The sequence below is a fragment of the Mus caroli genome, chromosome 11, assembly GCF_900094665.2.
Source record: "Mus caroli chromosome 11, CAROLI_EIJ_v1.1, whole genome shotgun sequence".
NCBI classification, from domain to species: domain Eukaryota; kingdom Metazoa; phylum Chordata; class Mammalia; order Rodentia; family Muridae; genus Mus; species Mus caroli.
Window position 1 is genome coordinate 90497204 of NC_034580.1, and position 14453 is coordinate 90511656.

Genomic DNA, 14453 nt, shown 5'->3' on the forward strand with positions numbered 1-14453 from the left:
TACACAGTCATTTCTCAGTGGGAAGCTGTAACAAAGTTCTGTAACAAAGTCACAGTAGGTACGACAAGCACAGATTAGGACAAAGATATAGCCTCAGGTCTACTGTCACTCAGAGGTGAAGAGGAGGTGCAAGATGCAGCCAGTGCTGTAGAGAAAAGCTAGACAGAGTGGACCCAGAAAGGTACGGGGAAATTGTTGGAGCAAGAACACTGGCCATGAGGGTCAGATGCTAGTGAGAGGTGAGATCAGGAAACAGACATTGGCTTCAGCAGAATTGAGGTCAAATGACCAGGATGGAAGTGATGTCCTGGAATAGTGGGAACAGAAGGAGAGAACAGATAGAGAAAGGAGGTGGGTCAGCAGGACAGGGGACTAAGGTCTTCAGAGAGGTTGGTGGCATGGCAGGGTATAAAAAGACCAAGTCTCCAAAATGGCAGTGAAATCGCAGGAGAGAGTTGGGAATAGGAGGGGCCACCCAGGACCCAGCTGGGTTCCAGGGCAGCAAATCTGTGCACACTATCTGTGCAGGTGGGGCAGAAATTAGATGGTCTTGGTGAGATAGTTTTACCTTTTGTTTGGTTTGAATTGAGACAGTGTGGGTTTTCCTATACATAGCCCTGTCTGGCCTTGAACTTGCTACGTAGACCAAGCTAACTTCAAACTCAAAGAACCCCTGCCTCCTAACTGCTGTGACTAAAGAAGTGCACCACCAGGACAAGATAGCTTCTGTCTCTTCCTTAGACGAAGTTGAGGCTGGAGTATGAGAGTCCTGAGAAGGCAGGTCTGCATCAGTTGGGGCCTCGGGAGCCAGGTGGACTGGATTTGAAAGTGAATCTGCTCACACAGGTCTTCTGGTTCTTGTGGAATAGGCCAATTCAACCCAAGTCTGGATTCTTCCTAGATGAGCAGGATGGATGAAGAGTCAGGTAGACTTCAGATGGAACACAGTTGTAGTTACAATGGGGTAAGCAAGATGACGCTGAAGGTTTGAGGGTGGGGATCTGAGGGTCTTGGAGATCGGCCAGTATGGAGGTTGACACACTTGGACCGGAGCAGTAGATGGTGTTGACAATGGGAGGTGAGAGGTTAGGTGGATGCCCTAGTTATGATTGCTATTGCTATGACAAAACACCATAACCAAAGCAAGTTGGGAGGAAAAGGTTTATTTGACTTATATCTGCACATTATGGTCTATCACTGAATAAAGTCAGGAGAGGAACTCAAACAGGGTATGAATCTGGAGGCAGGTGATGATACAGAGGCAATATAGTATAGCTTACTGGCTTTCTCCTCTTGGCCTTTCAGACTGCTTTCCCTCTGACTCTGATTTCTCCCTCTGCCTCTCCCTCTTCTTCTCCTCCCCCCTCACTGAAGAGAGATGACTTAGCATTTGGAACATTGGCCACTCTGGCATAGCACCCAGGATCAAATCCCAGCACCCACAAAGTGGCTCTTAACTGTCTGGAGCCCAAGTTCCAGGGGATCTGTTGCCCACTCCAGCCTTGTAGGGTCCTGCATGCACATTGGTACACAGATGTACACGCAGGCAAAACACTAATGTAGCTTAAAAATAAAATCTTAAACTGTGCAGTGGTGGTGCACACCTTTAATATCAGCAATTGGGAGGCAGGTGGCAGGTGCGTCTCTGAGTTTGAAGCCAATCTGGTCTACAGAGTCTGGGACACAGAAACACTGTCTTCAGAGGAGTTGTTTGTTTTAATAATCTCAGTTAACCACCTCCTTACTGCTCCTGGTAGCTCTTACACACCATTCTAGATTTGTTGGAGTGACAACTGGAGACTTAACTCTGGGCTTGCACATGCTAGGCAAAGTCTCCCCTACTGAGCTATGTTCTCATCCACCCTCCCCACCTTGGCTTTAACTCATTGAAACTCAAGCTAGACTCAGATCAGTAATCCTCCTGCCTAAGATTCCTAACTAATTTGGGACTACACCACAGCACCTGGCTCTTTTAGATCTTAATAGGCATAAAGAGAAACATATACACACACATTTATAAAAATGTAACTATTAAGTTTATTTCACAAAGCTTGTCTTTTCTCCCGGTAAGACAGACACAATGTAGGTTGACAAGACAGATCCTTCATCCTTAGGAGACGGGTGTTAAAAGCCCTCTAATGATCTTCAATGTCAGGTAGGTGACAGGCAGGCTGACATGACCTCCTCCAACAGGGAAAAGCCCAGTTCTCAGAGCCCAAATCTAGCCAGAATCCCTGTCCTGCCCTCTTCTGTGGTGGCACAGGGATGAGTATTCTTGGGGATCCTGAATTTGAAGCCAGCCTGGTCTACAGAGGAAGTCCAGGACAGCCATACCTGCCCTGCCTGCACACCTAAGCAGTGAGTATTGGTAGTGTTGTCTGTCTGAAGGGAAACATTGGCCTTCAGCCCTCTGCAGCACACACAGTAAACACAGGGGTAAGGTGCCAAGGCATGGGCACCAGGAACTGTCTTCACTCTCCCCTCCCACTCTGGACAGTCCAAGCTCCAAGCTGTCCTCAGTCTCCCAGCCACAGGACAGAACCTTCTTCCCTTTAGGAGTTAACTTTGGGCAGGGTTGAGCTGTAGAGTATGAAACACAGGCTCACCAGAAGGAAGAGGAAGGTGGGGTAGACCTCCCCTCTCCTTCCAGGAGAAACCAGAGGAGGAATGTAGAGGAATTATTCGCTGACCTCACTCCACACAACTCAAAACACACCTGCTTCTCCAGGCTTCCTCTCCACCCAATCTTCTCCTAGAAGGCTGTTTTCTGGCTTGTATCTCCCTAAGTGTCCCATGCTTAATCAAGTTCTGTCTGGTCTCCCAGGAAAGCAGGTCCCAGGACTAGAAGAGGATCCTGAGAACTTTCCAGTTCATTCCTTTAGTGCCCCCCGAGGACCCAGGAAGGTGAAGGTCTATGCATTCATCACATCTTAGATGCTCCATCCTCCCAGCAGGTGACCAGTGCAGTCAGTCACCACTGGAAGAGGCTGGAAGGGTTTCCTCAGCCTCTGACCTTGTCTCATCCCCACTTAGCAGCCAGCTGTGGAAACTTAGCCCCTGTGTTTTCTGCATTGCTACAGAGGGACAGTGAGGTCCTCTCTACCCAGGTATGGTTGGAAGATGGCTCAGAGTCTGTGCAGTTCAGTCTTCAATCTCTTCCAGGCAAGAAGTGCTCTGTAGGATGGCAGAGCGAGCTGTCCAGTTAAAATCGGCAGTAAACTAGCAATGATTTCTCTACATCCATGACAGCCACACCCAGTTCTTAAAAATGTCAACAGTCTTTAGTGTGGACAGAGATTATGGCTCCATTTTAGCTCTCATGACAAAAGGGGAGGGGACAGCAGAATAAATTAAATCAAAGGACAAGAGACATGATGGGATAGGCAGTCAGTCATTCCAGAGTCCTGTGCTTGATCCACGAGGTTTGTGTGTGAGGAAGCTCAAAGGGTTGCATAGGCGTGCCCTCTCATCTGGCCAGCAGGGCCCTCAGGCCTGAGGCTGTAGGGAGGAGGTGGTTCTGTGGGAGTTGGCGGCAGAACAACCTGCAGGAGAAAAGGGATACTGGTTTTATTTAGGGTCTGGGTCAAGAATGACAATTATTGTTGGCAGAGCCCTCACCAATCCATTATCCCTCCTCCCCACCCCACAATCCATTATTTCAACATGTTGAAAAGCCAGCTATGAAACACATTAGGTATTGGGATAGAAAGACCCACCTGACTGTAGGGTGGTGGTGGATTCAAGGAGGTGACCCAAATGCTCTCTAGGGGAGCTATGGAGGGTGGTTCTATAGGAGTCTGATGATCCACTCTTCTGACATCGTGCTGTAGTTCAGTGCAGTTGGGACAGAAGAGCCTTACTAGGTGACAGATGAACAAAATGGGAAAAATGATGCATGCCAGGATGACCAAGAACCTAGGGAGGTCGGGGATGGTGTTGTCAGAAATGTCCAGGTCATGCTCCCGTGCCATACCACCTCCATCTCCAACCCCCACCCTGTGTCATGTAGACCCAGCCCTCAGTGAAGATGCCTAGAGTGGTGACCCTGGGATTACCTAAAGCGGTCATTTGCAGGATCCCACACCTTTCTTTCTGGGCAGCATCCATTGTCACAGCATGTGAATCCTTTGGGGCAGTTTCTGGTCAGGACAAACAGGCATGGGTAAATACTGAAGATATCAGAGTGTCATACCAATGGGTCCCTGCTTCCCTAGACACTTAGACCCTCAGGTTGCCAGCCACCTTTAGTGAGTGTGAACTACAGATCCATCCTGGGTTTGCTGGGAGGAACTGGGGTCTGGACTTGGGACCCGAGTTCAGAGTTCATCAGGGCAGTATGTCATTGTGCCTCAGGCAGAGTGGTCCTGATGCTGAACTTACATGGGAGGCAGCAGTGGGACATTGCTCATTTGACTCCCACTCCCCACCCCAGCTATGAAAGGTTGGGGATTAGCAGCAGTTACAGACCTGCAGATCCCATGGTTGGGTAAGGTGAGAGGGGCTATGGTTCCAGCAAGTGATAGGAATTAGGTGTCTGTCCCCTTATCCAGGTCAGAATCTGAGCACACACCCACCCCCCTTCCTTTACTGACAATTATTGACAAAGTCCCATACTTACAGGATGTCACATGTGTTTACAGTCTGTGGAAGGAAAAAGACAGAGGTCAGAGCTCAAGGCCTGGGACTTGGGTCTCAGGTGTTAGAGTGCTTGTCCAGCATGGAGATAAATCATGGAGGTGTGCAAAACCAGGGGTGCTGTCTATCATGACAGAAGTCAAGAGGAGGCAGAACTATTCAAGGCTACAAAGCCAGTTTGAGGCCAGATTGGGAAGAAGAAACTATCTCAAAGAGAACTGGAGGCTTGTCTCTACTAAGACATTGTTCCAGACAGGGGGTCTGAGATTCTCCCTTCCTCCAACTACCATGTTCAGGGTCAAAAACTGGAGCCTTACTCTGCCTCCCCAAGTGCTGGGATTAAAGGCATAAATTATCAAGCAAGCTCCTTCACTCTTATTTTCTGAGTCAAGAGCTTGTCTCACTCTATTGCCCAGGTAGAGTGGAATTTGGAGATCTCCCTGTCTCTGCCTCCAGACTGCTAATTAAAGATGTGGATCACTACACCTAGGGCACACACACACACACACACACACACACACACACACACACACACACAATTGCAGATTGGCCTAGGAAACCATTCTTGTTGATCCTTATCTTCAGAGTCCCCCAGAAAGCAACCTAAATGTCCCACTGCCCCCATGATCCAGTGTCACAGGAAGAGATAACTCTGGGAGTTCAATAAACATAATCAGGCCTATTCATTTTCAGATCCCTGAGGGAAACCCCCTGCCCTGTATCCTTCAGTATTTTGAGGCACCCAAGGTCTCCATACAGAATCCCATCCTGTTGATAGCAGTACTGTCTAAGCTCTTAATTAGGACTCTCTTCCCCCAGGTATGAAGGCATTGCCCTTTCTGGCTACTTCATTTAAAACCATTGCCAGGTGTGGGGGTGCATGCCTTTAATCTCAGGAGGCCACAGCTTCTAGAGTAGCCAGAAGTAGGCCCTCTCTCAACAAATAAAGTAGAGGAAGCCAGCTTTTGGCTCTGATGATGATCCTCACAATAACATTTCTTTGCTAAAGAAAAGACAAAAGGACAGGTGACAGTCACCACTGGGATCATTCCCTCTCCATGCTCACAGTAGCTCTGTTCTTTGGTAAGGATGGGTGCTGTGAGCTAAAGACACAAGGGGTCCAGAAACTCACTTTCTCTGTCTTTGTCTCTGTCTCTCCCCACTCTTCCAAATATCCAACTCTTGTCTTGAATCATTTTTGTTTTTCAAGGAGGTGTTTCTCTCTGTATCCCTGGCTGTCCTGAAACTGGCTCTGTATACCAGATTGGTCTAGAACTCAGATTTATCTGCTTCTGCCTCTATACTGCTGGAATTAAAGGTTTGAGCTTTTAAAACCACTGGGCTCCTATCCTAACTACATTTAATCAGTGGTTAGAGCAGACTAGGTAGTGCTGAGGTACCAAAGCAGATGTATGTTTAACTCATGGTCACTATAATCTATATAGTGAAAACCTGTGTCAAAAAAAAAAAAAAAAAAAAAGGCTGACAGATTTGATAAACTGGAACAAGAATCTTCCCTGTCCCTTTTTAATCATGTGGTCTGATCAGGATGGTTGGGGGGCCTGAGGTTTAATAAACATGGATTGATTAGATCTGACTGGGAGGACTGACAGTGTCTATACTTGGGGCTGGAGAGAGGGGTCAACAAATGATGCAGAGGTCCTAGATTGGAAGTGTCTTGATCCTGTGTTCACTCATCCACAGTCTTAGATGGAGAACAGGTTCCCAACAGCCAGTGCCACTGTTCTGGGGAGCCGACTTGGGACTTCACTTACCACCCTGCCTGCCACAGCAGATTCTCAACCAAGATTCTAAATTCAATCTGAGTTGAGGCCAGCCTGGACTACAGAGCTCTAGGATAGCCAGGGCTACAGAAACCTTGGGTTGAAAATCAAAACTAACAAAAAGATTGTATTAAACAAAGACTGGTCCTGACCACCTCTAAGGAAAACCTGCCAACCTAAGACACTTAGAGTTTGAATATGAAGGAGAGGTCAAATCCAGCCCCCCTCCTCCTGGGACCAAGGTATGAGACCACCCAGCCAGGCAGCCAGGTCTAGTCTCTGAGCAAATTTTTAACTAATCCTAGAAGTGAGAACATCCCCTTCTCCGGTTACACAGATAAGTCCCAGAGAGGGATAATAAACTACACCCAAGGTCACCAACCTTGGAGGAACAGGGAAGGAGAGACCCCTAACCCAGACAAGCAAGACCTCAGGTTCCTCAACCTGACTCAGGGCTTAATAAGACATGCCAAGACTAAAACGGGGGTCACTGATCCTACTCAGGGTTGTGGTTGGGGCCAGCTCCCAGGTAGCAACACAGCCCTGCCAAGATAGGGGACCATGTTTCCCTAGAGACTCCCTTTGAGGTTCCTACCTACCCTTTCCCCAAACACAACAGACAGGAAGTTTCCAATAACTGGTGGTTAAGTTAAGGTGGGGTCTGGGTTCCTAGGCGGGCCTCTGCCCCTTTGGATCCTCCAAAAGTCATAGAAGTCTCGCTTACCTCATTGGTGTGTACTCCTTGGAGACTGGAAAGCAGGCCAAAGGTCAATGTGAGTGTGCCCCAGACCCAGGCGTCCAGCATCCTGTCAAGGGGTCCACTGAGCTTCAGAGTGTAAGGACAGAGTGACAGGGCAGGGCCTTTTCCACTTCTCTCCACCTATGGGTCCAGTCTCGGGATAGGCACAGAGTTAACACACTGGAGTTGGCTGGACCAGGGCGTCAAGCAGAACAGGAGCTCAGGGAAGAGAAGTGGAGAGGAGCTGGCCTTGCTTGAGTTTGAGGAACTGGGAGGTGGGAGGTTAGAAGAGGTTGATTTGCAGCCCTGTGTGTTGGATGGAGGAGAGCACTGTGGAAGTCCCTCTTCTTGGTTGTGCTTAAATGGTGGATAGAGCAGGGCGTGGTGACACCGCCTTTAATCCCATCAGGGAGGAGGCAAATCTCTGTGAGTTCTAAGCTAGTGTGATCTAATTAGTGAGATCCAAGCCAGACCAGAGCCGGGATTAAATGAAAAAACAAAAACAAAATAAAAAACAAAACAAAAAAAAACCCCAGGTGGTGGTATCACAAGTCTTTTTTATTTATTTATTTTTTTAAAGATATATAGGCAGAACTGATGAGATCCAAGCCAGGGAGGAGCCTGGGTTAAATTTAAACAAAACAAAACAAAAACCCTTGTGGTGGTATCACAAGTCTTTTCTGGAATAAAAAAAAATTATTTATTTATTTATTTATTTATTTATTTCAGGTATATGAGTACACTTTTTATGTACAGGTGGTTATGAGCCTTCTTATTGGCAATTGAATTTAGGACCTCAACTTGCTCTGGTCAGCCCTGCTAGCTCAGTTCCCCTGCTCACTCAGGCCCAAAGATTTATTTATTATTATAAATGAGAACACTGTAGCTTTACTTATTTATAATACAGAAGAGGGCCTCATTACGGGTAGTTGTGAGCCACCATGTGGTTGCTGGGATTTGAAGTCAGGCCTTTCGGAGAGCAGTCAGTGCTCTTACCTACTGTGCCATCTTGCCAGATTCAGTACAAGCCTTTTAATTCCAGCATTCAGGAGATAGAGACAGGTGCATCCCTGAGGCTAGCCTGGTCTATTGGCCAAGAGTTCCAGGACAGTCCAGACTACACAGAGAAACCCTGTGGGGGTCGGGAGGCTGAAGAGTCTGGGAAGTTGACTCAGAGGTATAGAGCAGTTGTCCTTGGACCTGAATCCAGTGTCCAGCATCTATATACAGGATGGCTCATAAGCTTCTGAAACCCTAGTTCTAGTGTGATGCCAAAGCGTTTAAATTCAGACTCTATTTTAGAGAACCTGACCTAAGGTTGAACTCAGGTAGACTAACAGGCTGGTATCTAGCATTAGTTTCCAAGTTGCCCCCCAAAAATCCTGAGCCTAGCTCCAGTCTCTAGACTAATGCCCACCAAGAGCAGAGTTTCTAGATGCACCCCCAACAAGACAGTGTCTCCAGGTTATTCCTCCAACAAACCTGCACCTCCAGGTTACAAGCCCACCCCTTGCCTAACGACCAGCAATGCAGAGGGGAGCAGAAGTTAAGTTTATGATAGGACTCCCAGCACCAGCCATTTATGTTAAAAGCCACAGCTTGCCAGCTAGGTGCTTGCACACTTACCCCTGCTGGCTGCTTACTATAAAGCCTTGCCCCATAGACATTTGGGACTCCCCACCACCACCACCACCAAAACCTTAATTTGTGACAGTGGTGTGTTGGGGGAGGGGTCCCAGGCTAGCTGGAATAGAGTAAAAACCCTGCTGTGAGTTGCTTCAGATTGGCTCCTGTGTGTGTTTTTGGAGATCATTAACATTTTCCTAGCTGGGCATGGTGGCAAACGCCTTTAATCCTAGCACTTGGGAGGCAGAGGCAGGTGGATTTCTGAGTTAGAGGCCAGCCTGGTCTACAGAGTGAGTTCCAGGACAGTTAGGGCTACACAGAGAAACCCTGTCTCAAAAAAACCAAAACATTTTCCTGGCACAACAAGATGATACCCTCTTCTGAATTCTTATGGCATCAGGCATGCATATGATACACATACGTCTATGTAATAAATACTCATACACATAAATATGAAATAAATAAACCTTAAACAAAAACAAACCAGTAAGGCAGCCAGGTTATTCTGTAGGTAAACGTGCTGTCCACCAAGCCTGAAAACCTGACTAAGGTTTTGTTTTCTTTGATGGTTTTGTGTTTGTGACAAAGTCTTTCTACATAGCCCTGGATGTCCTAGAACTCACTACATAGACCAGGCTAGCCTCAAACTCACAGAGATCCCCCTGCCTCTGCCTTCTGAATACAGTGATTAAAGGCCTGTGCTCCCTGATCCAGAAATTTATCTCTGGATCGTGTAGATCCTTCTGGACACCATGGATTCTTCCACATAGTGGAAGGAGAAAGTCAACTCCATGCATTTGCCCACAAACACACACACACACACACACACACACACACACACANCACACACACACACACACACACACACACACACACATATATATATATATATATATATATATATATATATATATATATATATAGAGAGAGAGAGAGAGAGAGAGAGAATGAATGAATAAATGTAATAAAATATCTTTTGTTAATTTTTCAAGACAGGGTTTATCTGTGTAGCTCTGGCTGTTCTGGAACTCACTCTGTAGGCCAGGTTGGCATTCAACTCAAGAGATTCACCTCCCTCTGCATCCAGAGTACTGGGATTAAAAGTGTGTGCCTCCACCATCTGATACAAAATACCCTTTAAAATAAAAATGTTAAATTCAAACCAAGCAGTGGTGACACATAGCTTTAATCCAAGATCTTGGAAGGAAGAAACAGGCAGATCATTGAGTTAAAAGCCAGCCTGGTCTACAGAGTGAGTTCCAGGATGACCGAGGCTCCTCAGAGAAACCCTGTATCAAAAAAAAAAGAAAATAAATGAATAAACTTTGAGAGATGAGCTCACCACTGGAGGGTGCTGTACTTTCCCAGACACAGGGAGGCAGCAAGGGGAGGGAAGCTGTGATTGTGGGAAAGGCAGGCCAAGGCACAAGAAGGACAATGGGGTGTGTGTCAGATAAATGGTGCCATCCCTTTGTGCCTTGTTCAAGAGTGGAGGAAAAGACCCTGAGCAGGGGAAGGAAAACTTTGGCACAGCATTCCCCACAGTACTGGGATATTAGTGTCCCCTCTGTTTTCCAACTTTGTCTGTGTGTGTGTGGCAGGATGTTGGTACACTTCATTGTACAACTTTTGGGGGTGTGATGGTGGTATACCATTCCTTTCTGAATGAAGAAAAATCGAGGCTTTATCCACTGTAGCCAAAAGCCAATAGCCCTCAATGGGCTTCAGCAGGCCAGGTGAGATTCATGGAAGGACTCAGGCTGTCAGAGTATGGCCGCCAGGTGGCAGCATTGGATAGGGCCGAGGTGTGCACAGGGACCTGGGACTTGACCTGAGAAGCTCTGGGCTGTGATCAAAGGTGTGTTCCACCACTGACCAGCAGAGGATGTGCCATTGTTCAGAGACACAAGGGCCCCACTCTAGGCTTGCACCTCCATCCCACCCACTAAGCTAGCCATGAGAGGATGGCATGTTCATGCATGCGTGGATATCCTCTTGCATGCTGGGAAGCAGAGGCAGAAAGATCCAGAGAACTTCTGAAGTCTCTATGGCCGCTCTGAAATCTACACCAAATTCCAGCCTGGGTTTCCTAACAGTGACAAAGTCCCCGTGCCTTCTGCACATCCACTTTTCTTTACTGAAGGAGGAGTTGATTGTCTGTGGTCTCTCATAGGGTCTGGCTGTAAGGACCTGGAGGTCAGCTGGTCACCCACGGCTTCTCCCAGAAGGCAGCTGGATTCCAGAGGCCAGGAAAGCCAACTCAGAGGACATGAAGACTGGGTCACAATTACGACTATGCAGGTTCTGAGACCCCACACATAGCCCAAGTGATTACATCTCAGCCAGGCAGGCTGCAGCTCTCTTGGAGGAACACCCAGCTGGGGTTTGGAGGAAGGAGACCTTGTCTATACCTGCCTAGCAGACCCTAGGGGGGAAGAGCTGGGCAGTGTCCTGTTTCATCAATCTGCAATTTACCCTACCATTCCTTGCTTCTCCACATTCTACTAAAACCACTCTGTATCTATGACTCCTAGTAGCACTGGGCTGTGATCTAGTCCAAGGAGGGTGAATACTTGGCTTTAGTGGGGTTCTGCCTATAGGGGCAGTATTGAGTCATTTTTAGCAAATATGCCACTTCTGGCTGGTGGGCTGTGTGACCATAAGCCATGTAGTCTCTAACTCTCTGCAAATTCATTTGTAAAGGAGGACCAATGAGTCAGAGACAAATGAAATGACACACACAGACTCTGAAGGATGACATGAATTGCTTCATATACCGAGCGATCTTATACAAAACCGAATACAGTTCACATCTTCCTTCCCAGGGTCAGCTGGGCAGACATAGGCAAGGTCTCTCTCCCCAACCCCAGTTCCCCAGTGTCCCGCATACAGCAATAGCAAATAAACATGAGCTGATATTGTTTGTGGTAGAATGAAGTACCCAGGAGTGAAGGGACTTGCCTCTTTCCAAAGCAGCTATCTCTCTGTCCCTCTATATAAGCTTCAAGGAGTAAGCACTGTTGTCCCTGAATGGCTCAGCAGCCTTCTGCTGCCCGAGCTAAAGTCAAATTAGAAGTAGGACAGTGACCTGTCTGAGAGGATGACTGATACTGACCCCTCTCACACATGGTGGGAGGTGGCACAGGAGAGCCTTGGCTACATAGTGGGACTTTGTGTGTGTGTGTGTTCCAACCCCACAGTGGTGCAGTGCCACCATCTCAGAGTCTGAAGTCTTCCCTCTTTCAATCATCTCTGTTGTGAGCAGGAGCCCCGTGCCCAGCCCTGAGGGTGAGTATAACACCATTATCTTTCCTACAGTTAGAACAAAGCTCTTTCCTGGCCAGGAGGAACAAGATCTGCATTCACTCAAATGGCCTTTGCCAGCATGAAATGCTCTTGTGCCAAGTGGCAAAAAACTGAATTATTAAACACAAATTTTTAGGGGTAGGAGAGATGGCTCAACAGTTAAGAGCACTGGATGCTCTTGCAGAGGATCAGGGTTCAATTCCCAGCACGGACATAACGGTTCCTACCCACCTATAACTCCAGTTCCAGGGGATCTGGATGGTCTTCCGGCCTCCCTGGGCACAAGCATGTGGTGCACAGACATAAGAGCAGTCAAAACACCCATACAGAGAAAAAAATAATTGTTATAATGGTAACAAATCCTTTTTAAAGTCTAGTAATGTTTAAAGTCAGTATAGTGCAATAATAATAATACTGTACAACAAGCCAGGAGGTGACAGCACACACTTTCAATGCCTGTAATACAACCATTCAGTCTGACAGGGCAGGGCTGAGAATTCATATCAAGCACCTGGACCTTGAATAAGCAGGGCCTGGCAGAGATCGGGTAGGGGACATTGCTTCCCACACAACTGTGGGGACTGAGTTTGGAGTCTCAGAACCCATGTAATGAACTGATTGTCATCCCATAAGTTTATTAACCCAGTGATGATGGGTGGATCCCAGAGACTTCCTTTCCAGCCAACTCATCAGAAATGGTGAACCCTGGTGTCAATGAGATGCTCTGTCTCCAAAATACTTAAGTATGTAAGTAAGTAAGTAAATAAAGCTACATGGAAGAGACTATGGCATCTCCACAGCCCTCTGAGCTCCACATGGAAGCTTGAGTGGACACACACATGCATAGCACACATGTGCACTGTCCCAGCTTCAAGGCTGTGATCATTATCCTGACAGAAGCCCCTTGGAGGACAGAGAAGTTCATCCTGCTTACAGCTAAGCTTAGAGTTCATCCTGCAGGGAGGCTATGAAGTAGCCTCCACAGTAGCAGGGGCTGTGAAGCAGCCACTCCCATTTGCAGCCAAGGGGAGAAAGGATTGCAGGTTAAGTAAGTTTCACAGAATGGCTGCTCAGTCCATGGGGCTGGGTTACTGAGCGTCCCCATCTGGTTCCTGGAGCAATCCTGGACAGCTGCTGGTCTTCAGTCAACCTTTGAAGCCAGATGAAGCTGGTTCTAGTATCACTGGAGGAAGGAGTAGAGGCAGCAACAGGGTAGATGAACTGACCAGAGAGTGTGAAGGGCAAGAAAGTAGAAGGCAAAGCTTGCTTCTTTTAGCTCCTTTTATGTGGACTGATAAGAGAAGGTGCCACTCATGGTGGGCCTTCACCCTCCGGTTAATACAAGAGAACTCCCATAGTCCCTCCCACAGGCTGCCATGATGTAACTAATCCTTACTGTGACTCTTCCCTGTGATTCTAGGCTATACAAGTTAACAAAACTAGCAGAAAAATATATTATATTCACAACACCCACACATATATCATACACAAACATATACAACACATATATACAAAACCCAAAACACATAAATACAACATACATATACATACAAAATGCAAACATATACACACACATTGTCACACTCAATTTGCCCAGTTTCTCCCACAAGTTACACTCTTTTGTGGTGACTGACAGTTCCATGTTGTGCAAAATACCCAGATCAAGAAAGAACATGGGAATAAACTCTCTACAATTCTACCTTATTATCTGTCATACAGATCTCCCCCTACACACATCCTTTTTCTTTTTGTATTTGTGTGAGTTGTGTTTGTTTGTTCCTTTGTTGGAGGAAGGTTCTCACTATGTAGCCCTGGATGGCCTGGAACCAGCTATAGAGACTATGGAGACAAGGTTTGTCCATGAACAAAGAGACCCACCTGCCTCCCCTTCTAAAGCACTGGAATTAAATGCATGTACCACCAGGCCAAGTTCACATCTAGAAACCTATGTAACCAATGCAGCAATTAAAATGCATGATGACAGGATTGTTAGGCATACAGAGTAATTCAGGACAGCCAGGGCTACACACACACACACACACACACACACACACACTGATTCAAACCTGTCAGACTTCCTCAAAGCTCACCCTGCCCAATAGCACCCACTCCTGCACCTCTTAGTAATGTCTCCATCTCTGTCTCTTAGAGGAGACTGAAGCCCAGTTCTCCCAGTTGTGAGCTTTCTCCCCAGTTTGTCACTGATAATGAGGCAAGAGCACATTTCACCCATGTTGCTGTGGAATGATGAGAAGTCAGCATTCCCTAGGGATGAAGGAAAGGAAGGCAGGATTTGAGGGTCCACTAGAACAGGAAAGCACTGTATTACAGAAGGATAAAGTGGTTTTCTTCTGTGGTCGACT

At 47.0% G+C, this 14453-nt stretch overlaps 1 protein-coding gene across 2 annotated transcripts; it reads right to left on the minus strand.

The window, feature by feature from the left end:
* Positions 1-2018: 2018 nt before the first annotated feature.
* LOC110306012 (transmembrane protein 92) lies at positions 2019-7492 on the minus strand. Of its 2 annotated transcripts, none has more exons than XM_021178203.1 (5): positions 7144-7492; positions 4619-4641; positions 4056-4139; positions 3861-3915; positions 2019-3542 (listed from the first exon to the last, which is right to left on the minus strand). In XM_021178203.1, exons 1-5 carry the CDS (start codon positions 7222-7224, stop codon positions 3441-3443), a joined length of 345 nt encoding a protein of 114 aa, XP_021033862.1. In that variant the 5' UTR covers positions 7225-7492; the 3' UTR covers positions 2019-3440. The 2 variants fall into 2 exon arrangements, with proteins under 2 accessions (XP_021033862.1, XP_021033861.1); XM_021178202.1 differs by having other exon boundaries at positions 3717-3915.
* Positions 7493-14453: the final 6961 nt, after the last annotated feature.

What these genes read in the sequence shown, in the direction of transcription:
- LOC110306012 (XM_021178202.1), bottom strand. Translation starts at nt 7,224, where the DNA reads ATGCTGGACGCCTGGGTCTGGGGCACACTCACATTGACCTTTGGCCTG. An exon ending in AAGGAGTACACACCAATGAG is followed by an intron (nt 4,642 to 7,143) that starts GTAAGCGAGACT and finishes TTCCTTCCACAG; the next exon opens with ACTGTAAACACATGTGACAT. An exon ending in GTAAACACATGTGACATCCT is followed by an intron (nt 4,140 to 4,618) that starts GTAAGTATGGGA and finishes TGTCCTGACCAG; the next exon opens with AAACTGCCCCAAAGGATTCA.